At 39.0% G+C, this 24,743-nt stretch overlaps 1 protein-coding gene across 1 annotated transcript in view; it reads right to left on the reverse strand.

Annotated features, from left to right (window-relative positions):
* Window positions 1–24,743, reverse strand: part of LOC139730273 (vascular endothelial growth factor receptor 1-like) — a 106,259-nt gene that overhangs the window by 32,800 nt on the left and 48,716 nt on the right. Inside the window, exons 2-3 of the mRNA XM_071641152.1 lie at window positions 15,474–15,830; window positions 824–991 (exon numbers count right to left, since the gene is read on the reverse strand). Of these exons, the coding sequence (XP_071497253.1) occupies window positions 824–991; window positions 15,474–15,830 (525 nt within the window). The remainder of the gene's footprint in view (window positions 1–823; window positions 992–15,473; window positions 15,831–24,743) is intronic.

A 24,743-nucleotide genomic window follows, 5' to 3' on the forward strand; every position in this document is an offset into this window, starting at 1 on the left:
AGTCTCCGCAGCATGGTTTGAGGTAGGAGAAAAGAAAACCCCAAACAACCAGATTAACCAACAAAAAAACTAAGAAGGTTGGCCGGAAACAGAAAACGACATGTTTGTCCTAAATGTATAGGATCGGTTTCCGCAATTGCTGATGCTTTTCTCGGCTCCACCCACACAGAAATGTGTCGGGAGATCCATTCTCATTGGCAGAGAGCACTATACATCTTCAATTCGTGCAACGTTCTCTTTAGTATGGACCTCTTTTTAAGGAAACATGAAGTCCACGGGGAGCACCATGTCTTCATGCAGTCTCCTGGAAATATTTTCACGGAAACGTGAAAACACGGGAAGCACTTGAACTTCTTCAAGCAGTCTTCAACTACAGACCTTTTCTAAGAAAACATGAAAGCCATGGAGTTGGAATCCTTCTTGGACAAATGGTTATTAAGAGGGGTTTTTTATTCTTGCTATCGTTTATCACTTCGTCATATTCAATGACCAAACCTCTGTACACTTAAGAGACAATGAACAGGAATATTCATATTTCATCGGAAAGAGGTGCGTAAAACTCCATTCATAATTTCAACATCTTATAAAATTATTTAAACAGCATAGTTCTGCATTTTAAGACTCTCTTTCAATACACTGCTTTTTTCGCATATTAAGTATCAACAGATTAAATGGTGTGTGGCTTTAGCGAAATCATTGTACCGAGGAAAATTTTGGCTGAACCTGAATGCACTCATTATATAATCTTCTACATTTCAAGGCAACTTTCTCTTAAGTAAATATATAAATGAATTTTTATCAGCTTTTAAATGATATATCTTACGCTGTAATTGCACGAGTGTCGACCTGATGGACACCCGTGCGTTATCGATGTTGTATGGATAGCTCCACATGAGTGGGTAGAATCCTTTACACGTTAGCCTCAGAGTGGCGCCACCTTCAAAGGTTGCCGAGTCCAGGCCTTCATATCCCTCTATCGTCGGCTTGTTTCCTGTTCGGAAAATCCATCAGGGAGAAAAAAGAAATAATGAACAAAATAAACAAAAATAACTGAACTATATGCTATTTTAACAATAATACATTGTATATAGAGTGGGCCGACTACGTACGAGATCCATCCTATAATTACAATGTACTACATGCGTTTGTGGTGTTTTTTTTTTCCCCGAGTGATCCACGTCCTATAAGCTCTGCTTTTCAGTGGATCGCTCTTTTCCATCGCATTTGTTTCGTATGTTTGTTTGTTTGGTTTTTTTTACAAATGCAATAGAGCATTGTTCTTATTTCGATACATCATTTGTACATAAAATCATGTGCCGTATTATACTTAATGATTTGTCTTTTCTTCAATCTGTTTAACAGTTGAAATGAAAAATGCGTTACCTTGTAATTACGCACAGAGAGTATAATGATTATTATTATAATTATTATTATAATTAAAATGAATATCAGTCAGTATGCATGCAGCTCTGACTAACTGGAAAGAAAAGTGTTGTTCAAGTGTGAATCAGCTTCAGGGGCTGACACTTGAGACTTCAGTGATAATAAAGTATTGTTCTTAAATTATTTTTCAAAGGTTGAAAGTTGACAAGATATTGGGAGTTTCAATGCATGCTACATTCTGAAAAGGAGTACGTTAACAAATCACAATCATGTTAGATACGCGAAATACAGTTTGCAATTCATTATACTACACACACACACACACACACACACACACACATATATATATATATATATATATTTTTTTTTTTTTAATACGGTCTTTCACTACAGCATCCTTAAATTCGGAGTCAAAGCATCATTAATACTACTGATACAATCTGATTCGAAGCCAGTTTGAAAAATTTATGGAATGTTGCACAGAAAATAAGTCACCAGAATCTCGCAAGGGGGCTATGTACATAAGCGGTAGACATTCCAAAAATCAACTCAGTTAACACATCACATATCACCATGATCACAGCAAACAAGAGAAAAACACACGAAAGGATATACGGGCTAACATAAGTGAAAGAGACATTTTGACCACGCGTCTAAATGCAACAAAACAAAACAGAAATTTACAAAACCAAACTACAGAGAGCGTGAACTTAAACAAACACATTCATTATGGCGTAATACTTATGCTAACACTGTCAAAAGATCGAGCAGTAAGTAATATTTATTTTCGAAATTCTTTTCTGCTATTCCGCACCGCGTGAACAGGTGTTATATTCGATTTATTTACACGATTCATCTACCATCTCATTTTGCATAATGAACCATTATAGACAACAGTGTTCTCTTTCTAACGTTATAATAAAAAAAAAATAAAAAAAAAATAATAATAATAGTTGATATTCTAGAGCGCCTTTTCCACTGGATAAAAAGCGCTATGAGATGTCATCCTTGGTCGCCATAGGAGATAGATATACATTGTATACAAATTACCAGGCATCGACAGTACAAGTCCAGTGGGATTCATTATCAATGGGATTCTCTATATATTTTATGATAATACATCGAATCATGTGCCCCTTTTGCAGTGTGTTCTCAACCTGAACCTAAGAAGAAAAAGATAACTAATTGAATAAACAGCAGAAGAAATCTAGGAAAACTGAAAAAAAAATTACAATGCATCATAATCTTGATAACCTGTCACCGAAAAGCCGAGTCGATAATCTAAATGAATTGATATAAGGGCTTGCGAGATACTTACAGCAAACATGATGTCAAATATCAAATTTGTTTAACAAAAATGTACCTATAAGTATGATTTGATATCTGTTTTCAATGAGAAATAACTGGACCACTTGAGGATACAGTAATATCAATAATGAGCGCAAAAAAAAGAAGATTAAAGATCTAAGATTCAATGTCATGTACAGCTACAACTGAATAACGTGTTGAAAATATCGAAAATTCGAAATACATATTATATACACATACACACGACACCATGAGGTTTCTGGTATAGGCCTAACTCAATGCGCTTCCGGTCTAACGAACACGGTTATAAGGAAATTTTCATTAAAAAGAAGTAGACATTCAGGTCCAAAATATCATAAATCAGTTTATATAAAACCTTTAAAGGTGCTCATTCGTCCAAAAGGTGCAAAATTGAACCTGTACAGGTGCTCCCAGTGAGACATTGGTAGAGGTGCAACGTTGAACCTATTTTAGAGAGTAATGGCATAAGGGGAATTTGTTAACAAGGCTTTGTGTTCACTCTAAAACACACACACACACACACACACACACACACACAACACAACACACACACACACACACACACACACACACACACACAGGCAATCCTTTACATCTTTAACTCATGCATGTTCTGAAACAAGGACCATGATTATGTGCTACAACAAGGACCATATTGACATATTCGACGACGAGAAAAAGAAAGAAACAACACCTACATTTAAGAAATAAAACTCAGTTAACATTCTGACACCGCGCGACGGAGGTGGTGAAAGCAGAAGATAGTTGTAATGGTCCTGTATTGGCCTATGATTGATTATGTCTACAACAGTAACGAATATTGATATAAAGATGATGTTACTATACTATCACCATTACTACAACTTCTTTGACTACTTCCACTAATGCCTACTACTACTACTACTACTATTACTACTTTTACTACTACTACTACTACTACTACTACTACTACTACTACTACTACTATTATAATATACAAAGTAATGAACAACCATTTTCATTATGATCATAATGAACAGAAGGTTTGCAGTCATCGAACGTACTGAAGCGACAAAGTGCATATGATTTTTCTGTGTGGGTGTTCGTGTGTGTTTGTGGGTGGGTGGGTACGAAGAAAGTGTGTATTATTCTGCCTTGTAATAGACAGGACGAGATGAGGGGAGAGAGGATGGAGGACGTGACGTCATCAATACATTTTTCACAAGATGTTCGACTTAACAGCATGCATTTACATCAGATACCATCTCATGCAAAGGGAATCCATTCCAAGCAAGAGTTTAAAGGACGGGTGTCAACACACTCTGTCAACAAACTTATATTATTTCTAAATTGCCATGACAGTTTGTCATTGATCGTGAAGAAACATGGCGCGGCGGAGTTTCACTCGTTTTTGTTTGGAAAGGGCACTGAATGATCGACAACTTTGCGTTTCATTTTCTCGTCCAACAATAGTATCATGCAGTTTATGTAAAATAGGTCATCGCAGGTGTTTCGGTAATAACCTGCTATTGATGTGTTGCTGCTATTATCATAATTGGCATCATTTCAATTTGCACTCGTCACTGCAGTTGCCAATATTTCATGGCAATCTAAACCTCCCATGTCATATCCACTATAGAGAAATTGTGCGTTTACTGGAACATTAGTTCATAGAAAATATTTGGCCTAATCGATAGACCGCGTAAACGTTAACAACCGTAATCAGTACTGTTAGCTGCGTAAAATAAACGGATAGATCAAGTTGCGCGTCGCTTCTTTCCCAATCGTTCCACAACGAAATGCTTTGTTTGAATAAACACGAAAGCTCAATTAATTGCAAGGTTTTCGTTAGGTCGGTCGTCTTGGCTCAAGCAACGACAAATTTACTGCTACCTCCATTTATTCGATGTCCTCTAACCAGAAAAAAAAAGGTAGGCCTACATTGCTCTATATGTCACACAGCCCCCCCCCCCCCAAAAAAAAAAAAGAAGAAGAAGAAGAAGAAGAAGAAGAAGAAGAAGGAGAAGAAATGAAATACAACTTTAAACCAAACTATCGAGGGAACGGTATAACCATCTTAGTCATGACACAATGTTTCAACGTATTCATTACAAATATTATATATCATCAAAGTCATACATTCGTTCGGTTTTAATGATAGGCCCACTTTCAAATTGGCTCTTCCCATTTTGAGTCCGTTTTGTAAGTCATTGTTCGCGGGAAACTTCATCCGACACCAAAAGTTTCTCTTGAATATCCACAATAATCATGCATTTTCCACAAAAGAAAGAAAAAAGCATGCAATTACGAGGGTGCAGCACACTGTAAGAAACTGAGACTTTACCAATAGGGCGTCTTTATTCATTATTATCCTTACCTTCTAGATCCGTTTCTAAGGGAGTGACCGAACGTGAGAAGAATAATGAAGAATAAAACAAATAGGGGTAACAAAATGCTCTAGACTGGAGAACACAAACCAACAACAAACACACAAACAAACACACATATTCGAATTCTCTTCCTCCCAGTCATTTCATAAGTATGCATATCCTTAAATGTACTAAGACCTAAAAAATATATCCATGTATATATGTATATTATACATATATATATACACACACACACGCGCGCATATATATATATATATATATATATATAGAGTATATATATATATACATATATATGTTGCAATATTGTTATGACTTAATTGTTATTGTTCTCTCAGAATCAAGAACACTTGAGAAAGAGCAAATCGCTCTAAAATTTGTGTGCCGAAAGAAGCAATTACTGTTATGTGATTACAGCATGAACTTGGTTTCAGTTTTATTTTTGATATTATCACACCAACTCGTGAACAACTAACTCAATACACACACACACACACATACACACACACATACACACACACACACACACACACACACACACACATATATATATATATATATATATATATATATATATATATATATATATATATATATATATATAAACCTCATTACAGTGTATCTAGTTATCCGTAGCTCAATCATTTATTGAGTGTGCACACAGAATGACAAACATGCGGACATACTACGCACAACAATGCCAGCTCTCGACTGATATTAAACACCATACTTCTAATGATTTTTCACAGCTCTATAATCATTAGCGATTTAGCTTCGGTCACGGATCATTTAAAACTTATGGGTACGGTCATCGATATCCCTGGCCCTCATTCTCATTCCTTCAAAATGCCAACTGATATCAGCATTATCTTCTTTCACGTTGCCTCATTCTCGAGGAGAAATGAAAACTGGCTTTTTTTTCTCTCTCTTTTTTTTTTTTTTTGCTTCCAGGTTCTCTCATCTCTTTGCCGCACGTTCATTCCCTCTACACATGCAATACAGCTTATATGCAACGCCTATTATATGCCATTGTTATTAAAACAAATTAATGCAAGTCATTAACTTAAGCGACCTTGTAATCATGTTAATCAAGGTTAAAAGTATCAGACGTGAAAGTCGTGTTACACACAAAGCATTTGTTATACATCCTAACTAATTTCTCTTTTACCGCTTCCACCCCCCCCCCCCCCCACCGCCACTACCACCACCTTCGATGATCACCTTACAGGGATTTCAAGGGATTAGTTGAGGTGACGATTTCGCCTTTAACTTTTTGTGAGATACTTAGAAACCGCTTTGTGCAATGTTAAAGGGTATGGCAATTTTAGGGGGAATTTATAGTTTATTTTATGAAAACCAGTTTTGAAATGACTGAGATATCCAAAAAACAAAGTAAAGCAAAGCGATCCTCATAAAAGGTGGGTCCCGCCTTTTATACGATCGCTTTGTTTTGGTTTAAAAGCAATTTTCATCAAATAAACTTTGAATTCCTCTTAGAATTACATACTCTTTCATATTTCATAAAAGGTTTCTCATTATCTCAAAGAAATCATCATTAAAAAAGGTTGGAAACATGAAGTCCAATCTCAACCGAAACTGTATACCATCCCTCTAATTCTTGTTTTCTAATGTTGTGTCGCTTTTATACGTAGTGACTCATCCGTGACAAAAGTAAAACACATTACACAGAGGAAGCAAAGTAAATGCTTATTGGAAGATTGAATACGTTATGGATGGCGCGCAATAGAGTGAAAACATACTAATTTTGTTCCTGTTCATTTAACGGTTTTTGCGTCGAGTTGGTTCAGTAGTTACACACTAATTATTCAGTATTTTGCGTAATTGCCATGATAAAAGAATAATTGCTATTATTACTCAAAACACTGAATAAAAGATGTAAAGTACGTTCATAAAGGGCAATTTGATAATCATTTGCAAACTTATTCGTATTGTTACGTGAGACGGTATTCATCCTGCCAATAATACTTCCCATATAGATGAACTCAGGGAGATAGTATTTGGCTAAAATTGTATTTTTTGGTCTATATGTTTTTTTTTTTTTTTTTTGTCCAGTAGCTGCATCGCATTCGAGTTATTGTATTATTGGTGGAATCTCAAACTAGGTATACACACGAATCACACGTATTGCCTCTGACAGTTTTATAGCTTGTATTCTTCTGGGCGGAGTATAAAGGGCGGAATACAAGACTACAGAATTAATTGGGCGTTGAAGGATAATTATCTTTCACATCTTTTATTGGGATTTCTCTTTTTTCCCCTACAAAGTGTGTTTGACCGCAAGACAGACTGTTAACTATGTTTATTGGAAGTAGTACTTTGAGTGAGTGGTGAACAGTTTCCTCTAACTCCAAAGAGTTCCGGCGTGCATGAGCGAAAGTTTCATATGATAAAATTACAGAGCCTCCGCCGGAACACAGTCCGCCGCGGACTACATTCAGTATGTTGCATACTACGACCAGGGAAGTGAGACGAAAGCCACCTCCCTGCTAAACTAATGACGAACCTTATCAGAATGATGCAAGTCATCTATCTGCGTAGAATAAATGAGCCTCAAACACTGAAGCAGCTGTCACATTTCATAGCTTTCTTGAAGAGACTGTGACGTAAAACTCCTATCTTTTAAAGGGATATTCCGTCCTGACATTATGCTGCTTGATATAACAGGGAAAAAAATGTCAGAGAAGTAAATAAGTGAAAATTTTGGAAAAAACCAACACATTAAAAAAAGCTATGTATATTGTAGAATTCTAAGATGGAAAGACAACTTGGCAACTCTGCGTGATGTAAGTCTTATAGAACAGCAGCTCTCCAATCATTTTGTACGCAAAACTTCAAGAATTCTAATTTTCCTAATACTTTGAGCGCAGACAGTACGTAACCTCTGAGGAAGACACACATACATTATACAAAAAGCAAACGTAATATTCTTGTTATTACCAAGAGCAGGTCAAAAAAAATAAATAAAGGGAGGAAAATGAAAAATTTGTGAATTTTAGTGTACAAACCGAAAGTATAGACCTTCTCAACACTTATCACAAAGTTTCTCTTACTCTCAAAACCTTAACAGTTCACATTTGTGTGTGTGTGTGTGTGTGGGTGTGTGTGTGTGTATGTTTCTGATTCATTTCTAAAGATTTTCACTAACAAAACATACAAAGCAACATGATAATGCTTATCAGGGTAAAACAGACCTCAGCAGTCAACACTGATGAGGGCAAAGGGTTTATTCATCTATCATGTGACTGTCTATAAAATTTCAACTTCATTCGACACATTTTCCTGTTATTAGTGCTTGTGCTCACTAGCTGCACAGTCTGGCAGAATTAGCCTAACCTCGACACGCTTTCCACTCCATCTTTGCCAGTCTTACTTCTTTCGCGTGGGAAGATCAAGGAGAACCATCATGTTTTATTCACATATTGTGTTACCACGATTCATCATCCGATACCGCATGGGTATGTATTTATGCTCCTCGGCAATTAATTGGGGGGGGGGGGGGGGGGGGAGGAGGGGCATACGGAGGGGGGGGGGGGTGATTATCATCACTGACCTGTAACACCATCCTTTTATGAGCCAAGATGACATTTCATTGACATGTTAATGGTCCAACAGTGATAGAAGGACCTACGCATTCACATACATGAGCATCACAAACACACACGCGACACAAGAAAAATCGCTGCGCCAAGGTGTTTCTGTAGGGTGTAAATTACACCCAAACTGCGGGATTTTGGAACTACAAATAGTAGGTTCATATAACAGTAATATATATGATTTTGTATAAATGTGCAGCACGATGGAACTAGAGAAAACATGTTCACATACTATATGCCATGCAGAATTAAAGCGCATTCATTTGATTCCGACCTTTACCGTATGTCCCCCCCCCCAAAAAAAAAAGAAAAAAGAAAAAAAATACAACAGGACCCTCCACAATGAGAACTTTAAAAACAGAGAACCAATCCAAATACAGTTTCAGGGTATGAAACCATAACTTATTATCCACGTCTTGCAGAAATCCCCATCCGATTTGCTTCAGTGGTCAAAGAGAAATGAGGAGTTTTGTAGAGCATGTCAGGAATCCCTTCCCTCCAAGTTCTGTCCATTGTGTTCACACATTGATATCACAAGAGAATCAAAGTGCTAAACTTGGAAGAATCAGACCCATGACATGGTTTACGACAATCCACACTTCTCTGTGACTACTTAACCAAATTGAATGAGGTTTTCTACAAAATAGAGCTAAGATGTTATATCTTAAAACCCTGAAGTAGCATTTAGATAGTTTAATCATATTGGGAGTTATCAAAGCGAAAATCCGATTGTAATTCTTTTTGGACATACTATATAAGACAATTAAATTGTTGTCGTTATCCTAAAAACACAAAATGTTTCACTTTACATATTAATTATTTTGACCACAGAGAGATACGGGTAGCAATCACAAGCAAGCAGATCATGCAAATTAGGTGTGGTGATGATGTCACAGTTTTACTAATCTTCCACTAACCTCTGAAACAAAAGCCTTTACTCATACCTTCCTTTGTGACATGAGATCAACCGAAAAACACTTGCACTTGAAATGTTGCAGGTACTAGTATTGTATTGTCGGAATAGTATTTACTATAAAATCCATTAAAGAACACAATGGGTACGGTAAGTTGCTGTCGGAAATATTCAATATTATTCTATGAGGGTAAAATACACTATTTCGGAGAGATTACAGGGGCGTCACCAGCTTTTTTTCAAGAGGGGTGCGTTTTGACACTAAATGTTTACGAGATTTTTGGACAGACATTTGGAACATAGGAAGCTCTCAATCCCTAGACTTTTACTGTTTTTTTTGGAGGGAAACCAAGCGGGGAAAGGGCACCGGCGTAGCTAGGATTTAATCTTGGGGGCGGGGGGGGGGGGGGGTAGTATGCGAGGGAGCGAGCAAGGGTGGGGAAAAGGTGTGGAAGTGCCGGAGGGGGTTGTACCCCCTATAAAGGGCTTTTTACACTTGTAAAATTTTGCTTAGCCCCGGACCAACGGTGGGGCTAAGGGGGGGCCTTAGCCCCACCGTTGGTACGGGACTATCCTTAGCCCACTTTCTGTTTACACTCGTTTTTGCCAAAGTGGGCTAGCCCCACCGATAGTACGGTACTATCTGGCCCTGCAAAATAGCAGGGGTTAGCACCGCAATTGCGGTGCTAGCACCGCAATTACGGTGCCAAGCAAGTGAGTGTAAACAGAACGAAGAAATAATCCTGGGCTAAGCGACGGAGACGAAGTCCGACCCTCACTGACCAATCAGAAACGAGGCAATCAAGTGCTGCCGGTGCGCGCGTGTACGTGTACAGTACACAGCGTAATTATGAATATTCATGTGGTTTGGAAAGTCCGGGGTTAAGAAATACGAGTGTAAAAAGGTCAGTTTTCTCCTTAGCCCCGGACAAGAGATAGTACGGGACTAATTGGCGAGTGTAAAAAGCTGAAAAAATTGGTACGGGACTAACGATAGTCCTGGGTCAGAGAAAGTCCGGGGTTAAGAAACACAAGTGTAAAAAGCCCTTAAATGGATTATGGAATGACGGTGTGAAACGACAAATTACTGGCAGCGATATCAGGAGAATGTCATAACGACTACATGCGAGCAAGCGGAGCGAGCGAGCTTGAAAAATTTGACATTATGCCGTTCGTAGCCATATTTTTTTTTTTTTTTTTTTTTTGCTTTGGAAATTAAGGGGGGGGGGGGCACATCGGGCGCAACTGCTGGCAATTACTGGCAGCAACATCAGGTGAATGGCATAATAATCAAATGCGAGCGAGCAAAGAGAACGAGCTTGGAAATTTTGACATTTTACAGTCCCAAAACTGCCATTTGGAGCCATATTCTTTTCGCTTTGGAAATAAAGGAGGGGTCGGGGCGCAACGGGCACAACTACCGGTAATTACTGGCAGCAACATCAGGAGAATTGCATATCAATTAAATGCGAGCAAGCGAGCGAGCTTGAAAATTTTGACATTTTACAGTACAAAAAACTGCCGTTTGTAGCCATATTTTTTTGCTTTGGAAATTAAGGGGGGGGGGGCGCACCTGGCGCAACTGCTGGCAATTACTTGCAGCAACATCAGGTGAATTGCATAACAAATAAATGCGAGCGAGCGAAGAGAGCGAGCTTTAAAATTTTGACAATTTACAGTCCCAAAACTGTCATTTGGAGCCATATTTTTTCGCTTTGGAAATAAAGGAGGGGTGGGGGCGCAACGGGTGCAACTGCCGGTAATTACTGGCAGCAACATCAGGAGAATTGCATAACAATTAATGCGAGCGAGCGAGCGAGCTTGAAAATTTTGACATTTTACAGTCCAAAAACTGCCGTTTGTAGCCACATTTTTTTTTTTTTTTTTTTTTTGCTTTGGAAATTAAGGGGGGCGCACTGGGCGCAACTGCTGGCAATTACTGGCAGCAACATCAGGTGAATGGCTAACAATTAAATGCGAGTGAGCGAAGAGAGCGAGCTTTAAAATTTTGACATTTTACAGTCCAAAAGCTACCATTTGGAGCCTTATTTTTTCGCTTTGGAAATAATGGAGGGGGGGGGGCGCACCGGGCGCAACTGGCAGCAACATCAGGAGAATTGCGTAACAATTTAATGCGAGCGAGCGAGCGAGCGAGCTTGAAAATTTTTACATTTTACAGTAAAAGACAAACAAACTGCCGTTTGTAGCTATATTTCTTCGCTTTAGAATTTAAGGGGGCGCATCGGGCGCAACTGCTGGCAAATACTGGCAGCAATGTCAGGAGAGCATAATGATTACATTCGAGCGAGCTTGAAAATTTTACATTTTACAGTATAAAAACTGCCGTTTGTAGCCATATTTTTTCGCTTTGGAAATTAAGGGGGAGGGGCACCGGGCGGAACTGCTGGCAATTACTGGCAGCAACATCAGGTGAATTGCATAACGATTAAATGCGAGTGAGCGAAGAGAGCGAGCTTGAAAATTTTACATTTTACAGTCCAAAAACTGCCGTTCTTAGCCATATTTTTTCGCTTTGGAAAAAAAACAAAAATCCAAATTAGGCTAATCAATGGTCATAAGCATCAAATTGCAAAATCCAATCTTTCGCTTACCATTAACTTCGGAAGGCATGATTAACTTTGATTGTGAATAAGACGTTATAGACATCCGAAAAGGTCAGTATACTTCCATTTGTTTTCTCTGTCGCACAAGTGTAATGAGTCAAGCTGACTCTAACTTGTTCGCAGTATTATTATATGTAGGAAAAAAGCTGCTGAAAACTGCTTATCCAATAGTGGCGAGCCAATGGAGTAATATGAAGTTAAGGGGCCTGAGCTTTTGATCCTAGAAGAATCTTCGTCAGTTTGTAGCCATATTTTTTCGCTTTAGAAATTAAGGGGGGAGGGGCACCGGGCGGAACTGCTGGCAATTACTGGCAGCAACATCAGGTGAATTGCATAACGATTAAATGCGAGTGAGCGAAGAGAGCGAGCTTGAAAATTTTACATTTTACAGTCCAAAAACTGCCGTTCTTAGCCATATTTTTTCGCTTTGGAAATTAAGGGGGGGGGGCACCGGGCGCAACTGCAGGCAATTATACTGGCAGCAACATCAGAAGAATGGCATAAAGATTAAATGCGAGCGAACGGAGCGAGCGAGCTTGAAAATTTTGACATTTTACAGTCCCCAAACTGCCGTTTGTAGCTATATTTTTTCGCTTTGGAAATTAAGGGGGGGGGGGCGCACCAGGCGCAACTGCCGGCAATTACTGGCAGCAACTTCAGGAGAATGGCATTACGACTAAATGCGAGCGAGAGGAGCGAGCGAGCTTGAAAATTTTGACATTTTACTGTCCAAAAACTGCCGTTTGAAGCTATATTATTATTTTTTTTCGCTTTGGAAATTAAAGGGGGGGGGGGGAGGACGCCCGGTGCGCCCCTCCCCCTGGATCCGCCACTGGTAGTCAAGGGTGTGGGTTTATGTTCATGACTGGGGGAGGTATGACCAGCGAGGTGGCGTCGAAGTGACCAAGCGGGGAAAGGATGTCCAAAATCTGCACTTTTATCCCCTAAACTATTGTGCGTGTTTGTTTGTGTGTGTATGGAAAAGTTAGGAATTAGCCCAGGTCAAGTCTTTTTACTGGCAATGCGAGACATTTTTTATATAGACTAGTATGTAAAGCAACACTGCAAAATCAATGATCTAGCTTTGATATAACGAAGCGTAAAGTACAAAGGTGTACATTCTACATCAAATTGCGCAACATTGTAGTGACTCTTCGTTCGGATGTACTGAGTACACTGCGCACATCCTGCTTATATGCAGAATGCCAACCAGGAATCACGGTGAATCACAATGTTTTGTCGGGTCCGGGCTTTTTTAACAATGTTTCACACTATAATATGGTTAAAAGAAATCATAGAAAAAAAATCCTATTTCTTGATCACCCTTTCAGTCAAAAGCAGTTTACTAACACTTGAACTACTATTTCGGTAAGTCTTTTTTTTTTTTTTACCAGCGATTGGGAGGGGGCGCACCCCCCCCCCCCCCCCTCCGTAGTTACGCCACTGCTTTTGGGTGAAATAATTGGACAGATTTCTTGAATTCTAACAAAAAAACAAGAAAATCTTTTCATCGCGGGAATTATGATTATGTGGGGTGGGGCAAATGGTGCGCTTGCCTTCCAATATTTTTATGGGGGCAACATTTTTGTTTTCTTTCAAAAGCAAGAAAATCTTCTCATTTCGGGATTTATTAATTAAGGGGGGGGGGCAAAATTAAAATATGCTTGCCCCTCCAATATTTTTATGGGGGTAACTTTTTGTTTTTCTGTCAAAAAAAAAATAAGAAAATCTTCTCGTCTCTGGAATTATGGAGGGGGGGGGGTGGGCAAAATGATATGCTTGCCCCTCCATTTTTTTTTTCATTTTTTTTTTAATGAGGCTAAGGCTCGCTCTCTAAGGGCTGGCAATATGGATTGGTCAGAAGTAACGTACATAGAGCCTACATACCTTTAAGTAGCACACGTACATGCAAACGTGTATAAGTGCTCCGTATCGTACGGATGTACAGTACGGTCGATAAATAGTAAACACTGTAGAATACTAATAGATATGTATAAAATCAGTGCTGCAGAACCAGGGGTGCGAATTGTTTTTGCCGAGGATTTTTTTTTTTTGTATATGTGTGTGTGTGTGTGTGTGTGTGTGTGTGTCCCTGGTGGAAAATATGAGAAAAAAATAGAAAAGAATAATTATTTAGCGTCCGGCGTTGAGGTCGCTCGCAGACTGATTTTTTTTTTTTTTTTTTTTTAAGGATCTGAAGGTGGGTGCGTTCGCACCCAACGCACCCCCCCTGGTGACGCCCATGGATTATAGGTCTCCTCTAAGGTAAATCCAAAAGTCCGACGGACCATTCTGTATCATCAGTCTCAATCCTTAACAATCATCATCTACACATCACAATCACACGATATTTGATATCACACACAAATTGCCTTTTTTCCGATGTCAGACGTGTAATGTAAAACTTGACATCCCGCGAGTTATACTTCCCCAAAGTTTGCAGCGCTGAGGGAAAACATTGTCTGGAGGGGAAACTATAACTCCAAAGGGACTGTAAATTGTTGTATTACAACAACACATAAGGCACTGTTTGATATAATAGGGAGATTTAGATTTGCGACGCGGGCGTTTCAGACAACGAATGCGTTGATCGTCCTCCTCTCTCCCTGCGTCGTGTTGCAAAGTAGCTTTAGATTACGCTAGAACATGTAGAACGCAACCTATAAAGAGTAAAATGGCGCCCCCATTATGATCAGTGCATCAAGTAGCTCTCTGCGTCGTGAATTGAGCGGACGTAAAACTATCAAAGAACGCGTAGTGAAAACTAAATGTTTGATAAGCTATTCTGCGCATGCGCAGAACGTGTTTTCCCCCCACCCCCCTGAACGTCAGCGTCGCAAAAATCTAAAAACTCCCTACTATATATATGGTCTACATAAAACAAACAGCATCATCTCGTCATAGTCCCGTCAATAAGCCCGTCGGCAAACAGTCAAATTCAGCAATTACATTACCTGACCTGACGTCATTGCTCGCAAAATAACGAGTTAGTTTTGCATTATGAACAATTACCGAACATAGGGCCTACGTAGACAACGTCGTAGGTGATAATAGGGAGCTTTAGATTTTAGACGCGCGGACGTTCAAAGGGAAAAAAATATGGTCTGAGCGTGCGCAGTAGCTTGACGTGCGCTACTGCGCACGCTCAGACGATGTTTTTTTTTCTCTTTGAACGTCAGCGCGTCTAAAATCTAAAGCTCCCTTATAATGAGATGACAACACAATATGTCTTTAATATACGCACCTAGAACGGACAGCGTCATGTTCCTACTGGCTACAGCATCACCATAGCTAACTCGACACGTGTACTTTCCGGCGTAGGACGACGTCGTTTTCGAAATGAACAGCGTGGCGGGGCGAACTATCGCAACCCCTTCCGTAACGTCGGACGGGGTCAACCGTACGGTACCCTGGTGACGGGCGATCTCGACGCCGTCTTTAAACCAGGCGATGATGGCAACAGGTCGAGGGACATCTTGCGCCCCTTCGTCATGTTCCGAGGATATTGTGTAGTTGCATTCGAGTGAGCTGGCACTCCCCTCGTCGATTTCGTACGAGACTTGCGGAGCGGACACCCTCACTATTTGGCATAGACATGGCTCTGTATGGACAGAAACGGAAGTATAGAGATAGTATTGTGAACACTATCATTCGAGGAAAACTCGAAGAAGTCAAAGAAAAAAAAAGAAACATACCCATTGGGTTTGGGATCATTTATGTTTAGAAAAAGTGCGACTCGACAGTTCTCTTTTTTGTCTTATGTTGTAATTATAAAACAGTATTTCCATGTTAGAAAAATATGCATATTAACATACATACAATCTGTACAAACATAAAATATAATATACAATGTGCATTGCATAATACAGAAATGCACAGTATAGTAATGCGATGATGATCTGCATAATTAATTCAGTGCATACAAAACGCAGTTCGAGTGTACAGCCTACATAGGGAAAAATACCGAGTTGTATAGAATGCATGACACAACAGTCATAGTTTTGTCCAAGTATAAATATTAGATTGTTACATCAAAAGGGGTGGTTTCTCGAACATCGGGATTCGGCAAATATGCAGGAAACGGAACACTAGAAGTTTCCGTTTGTAAAGGGGTCGTACATCAGTACATGTATAGGGTTTTGGTTGAGATGCTGATGGGGCTTTGATTTTTATTTTTTTTTTGAGAGAGAGAGAGAGAGAGATAACAAGAGTTTTACTTAACACACATGTAAGAGCGTACAGTTCTCGAGCAATTCAGAGTTTATTTGATGAAAATCGGTTTTAAAATGGTTGAAATACCCCAAAACAAAGTGGTCCTAAAAGGTTGGATCTATACGGTACCCACCTCAACGATAACTAACTATATTATATACCACCCTTTTAAGGTATAGGTCTACTTTTTTTAAAGTTTCTGATAATGTTGTGTGACATCCTTCCATGCTACTTGAGAACTCTAAACTATTCATACAACTGAACTTTCACAAACAGCTGACAGAATATCAAGGAGCATGTTATTACATACGTGTGTAGGCAAGGTCATTCCCGATCATGCTTCACGATGACAACAATGTCATATCGCGTGTATTATATCTCTTTGGTAAAGATATTAGAAGGAAGGATGTTCGTGGTGAAATATCATATGGTACAGGATTTTAGAAAACAGCAGAATTACTGGAATTAATGCCACTATATCGATTACTATGACGTCTCCCCAACGCCACCCTCGATCGTGCACGTGAACATTTAGGAGTACTTTGAGGTATACTGGCACTTTCCATTGAATGTTTCCATCTGTTTTATGGGGAGTTGCATACAAAGAGCACAACGTGTTTATGTTTAAACCAAAATGAGATTCAGCGGGTTTTCAAAGGAAAATGAAAAACATTTTGTGCGAACGTTCTGTATTCCTCTCAATCCTGTCTTCTCAGAGATATAGGCCTATTTTACTGCCTGCCACTTCTCTCCAGCTCTCAGCATTCAACCCTTCATACCGATCACCACAAATAATCTAATTTTGATAGTCATTTTGAAACTGGGATGATTTCACCAGCGTGGAATCCTCAGATGGGAATAACAGTATTCTTGTAAAGATAACAAAGCCACTTTTATGCTGACTAACTTTTGCAACCGCGCATGCAGTGGATGTTGTGAAAACATGTAAATATCGTGTCGTGTAAAATGGAGTCGATTTCTATACATACGACATAATACTCAAGAACAATCATTCCCCGTCGAACTTACAAATATAAAAAGAGTTAGGATGAATGTCGTTGTAAAATGAATGTCGTCATTGTCATCACTTTCACCGTTATCATTATTTTCATTAATATCAGTAAATATAGTAGTAAAGTCGTATATTTTCATTTGGTTATTGTTATCATTATTACCATTATTGTTAAAGTAGCAGTAGCATTTTGCAGTATTATTATCAATTACCACTGTACTATCATCTTTGTCGCGTAAGTAATGCTGGGTGAAAACAATATTCATACTCTTTACACTCCTCTACCCATGCAAAAGTGTCGACTAATTTCCTTCTGTCAAGCATGCAAAATTCAGAACGAAAATAAGGATGGGGCACAATTATCACGCTGGTAAATATAATATGATGGGATACCAAGCAATCGGCCTAGGCTAGCCTCTTCACTGTAAACAGCGCTCTCCCATAGGGCCGTGTCATTATCATTAAACCAGAGCAATGCCAGGTACTAATTTATACACCTGGGTCGAGAGGGACAATTCGAGCTAGACATCTTGTTAGAGGACAACCTTACTGGGCAGGATTAAAACACGAAGTTTGTTTATGCAGAGCCCTATACACAAAGGCCAGGAAGGTAAGAGTCATTCTCCCACTTCCCTGAGATGCCCCAAGCGGCGACGACAAACCAACGATCGACATTAAATCGTTCCTCGACCTACTATCATCGGGAGAATGGATTGTGCGTGGACATGATTGAAACTTTCTATCTAGGAAGAGAAAGCCAAAATTGTCGTTTCATCTGCCTGTGCATCCCCAGAATCATCATTCTTATTACCAACGTCTCGCCGAAGATGGCTTACATGTACGTAGAAGATCAGCACTGTCAACCACACCAATATTTCGCCATCATGGAAACGAGACGGACCTGACAAGGCTAATCTCCCTCCATGCGATTCATACAAATCCGGTCCGCTCCAGAGGAGTCATCTAGAATTTCATACTGTATGGGGTTTAAAGGACAAGTCCACTTTCATATACACGTGGATTGAGTGAATGCAGCCATATTATTAGTAGAACACATCGATGAAAGTTTTGGGGAAAATCGGACATACGATGCAAAAGTTATGAATTTTTTGAAGTTTTAGTGTTGGAACCGCTGGACGAGGAGACTACCAGAGGTTATGACGTCATGTGTGGACAACAATAAAAAGAAAATATAAAGGGAGTTCCACAACAATTCACTTTCATCTCACTTTTCTAGTATAATGAAAGAGCATTTGACTTACCGCCTTCAGAAAGCAGGGGGAATAATTGCTACCCCGGCTTAACAAATGTCAGTATCAAGTTAAGGAATGTATAATTTTCATGAAAAATGAATTTTTGTGGAATTCCCTTTATATTATTGCTGTCCACATGTGACGTCATAACCTCTAGTAGTCTCCTCATCCAGCGGTTCCAACACCAGAACTGTCCTTTAAAGGGAATCCCGGATGCTCTCTGATCTGATTCTCCCATGATCTATGTCTCTTATACTACACCCTCACCATCGTTCCCTTGCATGTACACTTACATGTACATGCACACAAGCCGTTCGTATACGAGTAACTGACTGCTCGTTGCCAGCTGAACAATGATGTCCCGAATGATGTGACGTGTGTGACGTCACCTTAAGATTAAGGTGACGTCACATCACGGCAGAGAGAGACTCAGGTGTGATACCACGCCAAGATGGGTAAAGCCGATTAAAGACAAAAAGAAACAACAGAAATACACATATTCATTCACTGAGGGCAGAATTACTATTAAAACATTGCAAATTCATAATCTATATGCTAAGAGTTTGCCCAAAGCTCCTAATTCGTTTGGGGTATTCAAGTTCCTTTTTAAAAGGTTGTGACGGATCTTTTCAAGCCGACACAGTTGTCGCCAGATTAAGTCCATGGAGTTCAATTATGATCTGAGTTGCACAAGTCCAACCGTAGCAATTGACTCAGACTATATATGCCAGGAAATACGCTGTAGGCAGAAACAAAAAGTGAACCATAACTCGAATATCCTTTCGCAGATATTCCAATTCAAACTGAAAAGCATGTTCCATTTTGTGTGTGTGACATTAAGAAAAAAAAAATAGTGTAATCACTTTCAACTTGAAAAGCCTCTTCAATTATCATCGGTAATACGCATTGGAATCATTATACTTATCTAGAGGCACCACATGAAATCCGGAGTGTTCAAGCTGAGCTCAGGTGAATGAAGAAAGGGGGAAGGATAACGAAAAAAGGATGTCTGCTCTTCACATTAAATTACCTTGATCAGCTTACAACCAAACCCGTTAATGCATTTACCCTTGAGAAGACAACATGAAGGACATTGATAGAATGCGATATACAATTACTATTATGCAAGTCTGCCACAATAATCATATAGAGGTGACAGGCTGACTTTCATCTCACTATCTCCCATCCAAATTAATTTCGTCCAGAGGCTGATGTTACAGTCAACGCTGGAGTAAAGAATAAGTTTTCTGTGGAGGCACGAGCGTGCAGCCTCCGTCACGCCGTTTGATCGTTTCACGCACGACACGCCCACACTGCGACCTATCCATTACAAATTGGTTTTGAAACAACTGCTTCATTAAAGGGATGGCATAGTTTTGATTAAGATGGAACTTCAGGTTTCCAACTTTTTGAGATGATGAGATAATGAGAAACATCTTTCAAAGTATGTTAAAGCGCATGATTCTAAGAGGAATTTAATGTATATTTGATGAAAATTGGTTTTGAAAAGGCCTTGATGTCCACGACAAAGCGATCCTTAAAAAAATGTGACCCACTTTTTATTAGGATCGCTTTGTTTTACTTAGTTTTCGGATATTTCAGCCATTTTAAAACGGGTTTTCACCAAATAAACTTTGTGGTTATTAATTATCTCGCGCAAAGTTAAAAGCTGAATCTCCATCTCAATCAATATACCACCCCTTTAGCGTTACTACCAGCAAGACGGCAATGAATAATGATGAAGGAGGAACCACGGAACAAGAGAAAGTTGGTAGTTATCAGTTATAAATGTGAAAACAGGCAACATAAGAAGTAAATATAAAAGTGATGGTTGTGAGCATGATGATCAAGTAGGCATATAATTATAGTACTAATGAAAAAGAATTACAATATTTACAATGATAATGATAATGATATTAATCAAATTAATAATTATTATAACAATGATGATAATATCGACAGCAATAATAATAACGACAATAACGATAAGAATAATGATGATGATAATAATAATAATAATAATAATAATAATAATAATAATAATAATAATAATAATTCATTATTATTACCATCATCATTAATCATTGTTATTATCATTATTATCATCATCATCATCATCATCATTATTATTCATTATCATAAGATAAAAAAATAATAAAGATGATACATTCATGACATTTCTTCCCTCTAGGAAGCCGCAGCCAATATCCTTATCGGAAGGAGAATAGCCGAGCGAGTCTTTAAAATACGGGATGGCAGGAATCCAAATTTTACATATATATCAAGATAGGGCGGAAATTTAGGAAACCTTGGGAGAGGAGGTTAGAATCTTTAAAAGCACGGTAACGCCACTTTTAGCGAAGTGTCATTGACGATGGTTAACTAGATAATGCACCTAAGAGATAAATGAGTTCAACTCCATTCAGTATGCAGTTGGAATAATGCATGTCTGTCTCGCCAGTCATTAAAGCATTTTACTTGTCTATAAAGGCATTCTGTACAAAGAGGAATGTGTACATAATGGACCGTTCAGCCCAAGCAGAGACTTGTCTGAAAAAAAAGTGAATCTTAAGTCACGTGCTTCTCCGGATGGACGTTTCTACTACTCTTCCCAACTCACTTCCGGACTTCCGGACGTTCTGCATGTGCGTGCCCGGTCGTGAAGCAGCTATAGTGTAATATATCCATGGTAGGTGTATAGATAGTAACCAAAGAACAAATGAATACATGACTAAACACCTGTATCCATGAAAAGTACATTGTATTATGTCTATTACACACATCCACAATAAGTAATTCTTTCGGTATTATCATTTTTATGCTATCTCCTTCTCTACCTCTTCCGTTGCTTCTCCTTCCGCCTTTCCTCTTCCAAGAATCCAATCTATTTCCCTGGTATCGTTTGTGATTCCCTCGAGAAATTGGCCCAAGAGTTTAAGAGGTCTCACTCGGTAACGTGACATGACAAATATGGGTCAGGTGCATTTGCTGCTTGTTATTCATTTCTGCTTAAAGGCTTTCGGAAATATTATCAAAAGCCATCGGACAGGTAGGTCAATTTGGCAGGCGGATGACCAGAAATAAAACGCCGTTGCGCAAATTATGTCAAAGTTTGGGGATGTACTTGAATTTAATATGGTGGACAGCAAGATTGGTAAAAGGATAGCGCGAATAGAAGTTAGAACGTTCTGCAGCTGCAAGAAAACTGACCGGAAGATGAGTCGGACATCGCGACGCCGGCTTCTGTTATCAATCTGGCCCAGTCGAAGGAAAGAGGTGTAAAATATCCGTTTCTACAGAAATCAACAAATCTTACAAATCCATCGATACTTCATTCGATCAATACTGATCGAACAATCGATCTATCGATGACACCATTCACCATTCAAGATTAAAGACCTTGCCATTTGTGAGTTTGATGAAATCTCACACAAAATCACATCAAAGTATGTAAAATACGATAGATATAGCAACAAGAAAATCAAGCTGAGTCATTGTTTTGTCTCGCTCTGCTTTAGTTCCCCTTATCATCGTGCTCTTAGCGTACGTTATACGCGGAGTGTTACTCCGCACATTCATGTGGAAAAGCGCCCAAATGTATTGTAATATCATTATCATTATTCTATATCTCGTCGGAACCATTTTGACCATTTCTCTCATGGTTACGGTGTGTATAAAGATTGCTAGACAAAGCAAACAACAACGAAAAGAAAAGTGTATCAGACAAGAACAGGTGAGCTAAAGATTCAACAACGGTATTTATAGCAACGAAATCGAATGCGGACGCAACAACGCATACTACAGGGTATAACTTCATTGTGATAACGATGACCTATCTTTTACAAGTACCGAAAACTGATGAATTCAAGGGAAAAGCGTATATCATTGATCCCTTCAAGTTATTCCAAACAGTTTTCAATTCCTCTTCTGTCGTCTTTATCTTTCCCTTTCTTCTCTTCCTTTCTTTTTTTTCTTCTCCGTTATTATTCTGATTACACAGGAATTTGTAAGGATGATTACACGTGCTGACCCACAAAGATTAACTGTTTAGCAACTCTGTATTTACACTGACAATCGTGGAAATAAAATCCAAACCTGCTTCTAAGATCATTATTTTTATCTCCAGAATGACCACGTAGATGAATGCGCTTTCGGTTTCCCTAATCTTCGATCTGTTTCGCTTTCCCTTCACTTTTTTTTTCAAACGTTTACGCTGAATGTGCTGAAGATGATTAAAGGGATAGTATGGTTTTGATTTAGACCTCCACAGTTGTAACTTTAGGTTTCTAACATTTTTGGATTTCTAAGATAATGAGAAACCTAATATGAAATAATGAAAGAGCATGTAATTCCAAGGGGAATTCAATGTTTGTTTAATGAAAATTGGTTTTGAAATAACTGAGATATCCAAAACAGAGCAATCTTAATAAAAGGTGGGACCCAACTTTTATTACAACCGTTTTGTTTTACTCTGTGTTTGGATATCTCAGCCATTCCAAACCCAAATTTCATCAAACAAACATTGTATTCCCCATGGAATTACATGCTCTTTCATATTTTATATTAGGTTGGGGTTTTTTTATTTGACTTTGAAATTCTCTTAGAAGGGTATGATAATTATATGCTCTACTCAGTCGGTAGCGCGTCTGCCTCACGATCCTAAGGACCAGGGTTCGAACCCGAGTCTGAACTGAGCAATGTTGTGTGTAATCATACCGTCCCCTCTAACAAGAGGCAAAACACTCTGTCCCTCGGATATGACATAAAATGGAGGCCCGTGTATGAGCATGGAGGTAGAAAAAGAGACCTCCATGGTATGAGAGAGTCACAACTCATGCACGTAAAAGATCCTGCTTCATTCATTCATCGCAAAGAGCAGGGTGTTTAACCCGGTAAAATGGTCCCACCTCTCATCCAACTGGACCCCATGGAAGACCAGCTAGCTGAATACGGCCTATCCAGCCATCTTCACAGATGGAAAATGAACAACAACAATAATTCACAAGTGGTTTCTTGTTATGTCGCAAAAAGTAAAACCCCACTGAGTCCTCATCTCCACCATTACTTAACTATCCCTTTAAACTGTTAACTTTTTAGACTGTTTCCGCTTTGGGTATTTTCTTTTCTTTATCGCTTTCTTACAAACCGCCTTGAGTCGTAACAGTAACGAGAGTATCAGACTTGCTGTGAAAAAAAAAAAAACAAACACTCAACCAACAACATATAGTTGTGCGGTCTCTTGGATTCATCGCATCCGTATGCCTTATACAGGAAATCCCATTTCATTGATGGCTATCTCATAGCTCTATGATTATTATAAGCATATCAAATGACGCACCAATTTTAATAATGGCAATGACATCAAACAGATCGAGGCCAATGATGAGGGTTTAAACCCAAGACGTGAATATCATCAACATGAAATGTTCTTAATATTTGGCTTGCTGACAACAATACTTCAATGGAATGATAATTTGCAGACCTCGTAAACCCACTTCGTGCATCGAAGTCACGTTTTGACTTGATTGCCCTTAGTGTTTCATTCAAGAACAAAAGTCAAGTCACGAGAGACAAAGGCGGTATTCAAGCCGACTAGTGTAGGCCTACCTCCTTGGAGGGGACTTTTGTCGCCGGCTAGGCCACAGGGATCGGCATTAATCAGAACGGACCAGGCAGGGAGATAAGCAGATGAAGAGAGTCTGAAGAGTGTATGAAGAGACCAAGTAACCATGGTAACATGGAGAACTACAGACATCTACAGTACATTGCGGCTCTCTAGAGACATATTGAAGAAGTTTATACAGTACATACATGTAAAGCGATTGATTTCGTCATCTCGTTCTGTCCACATTCTATATGGCAAGCGAACATCATGAATGATCATTCAATAGACGGTGTATTAAGTCTATGGGAATTTCAGAATTTAGCATAGAACGGGCTAAAAAGGTATTCCTTCTGAGAATTATCGCATTACGAAGCGGGATATTTTCGTTGATTTCCCGTCGTTTACTTTGGAGAGATACCCTATCGTAATACC

Source organism: Diadema antillarum, unplaced genomic scaffold, assembly GCF_040938485.1.
Source record: "Diadema antillarum isolate AM-2024a unplaced genomic scaffold, OU_Dant_1.0 seq00000300_RagTag, whole genome shotgun sequence".
In the NCBI taxonomy this organism is placed as follows: Eukaryota; Metazoa; Echinodermata; class Echinoidea; order Diadematoida; family Diadematidae; genus Diadema; species Diadema antillarum.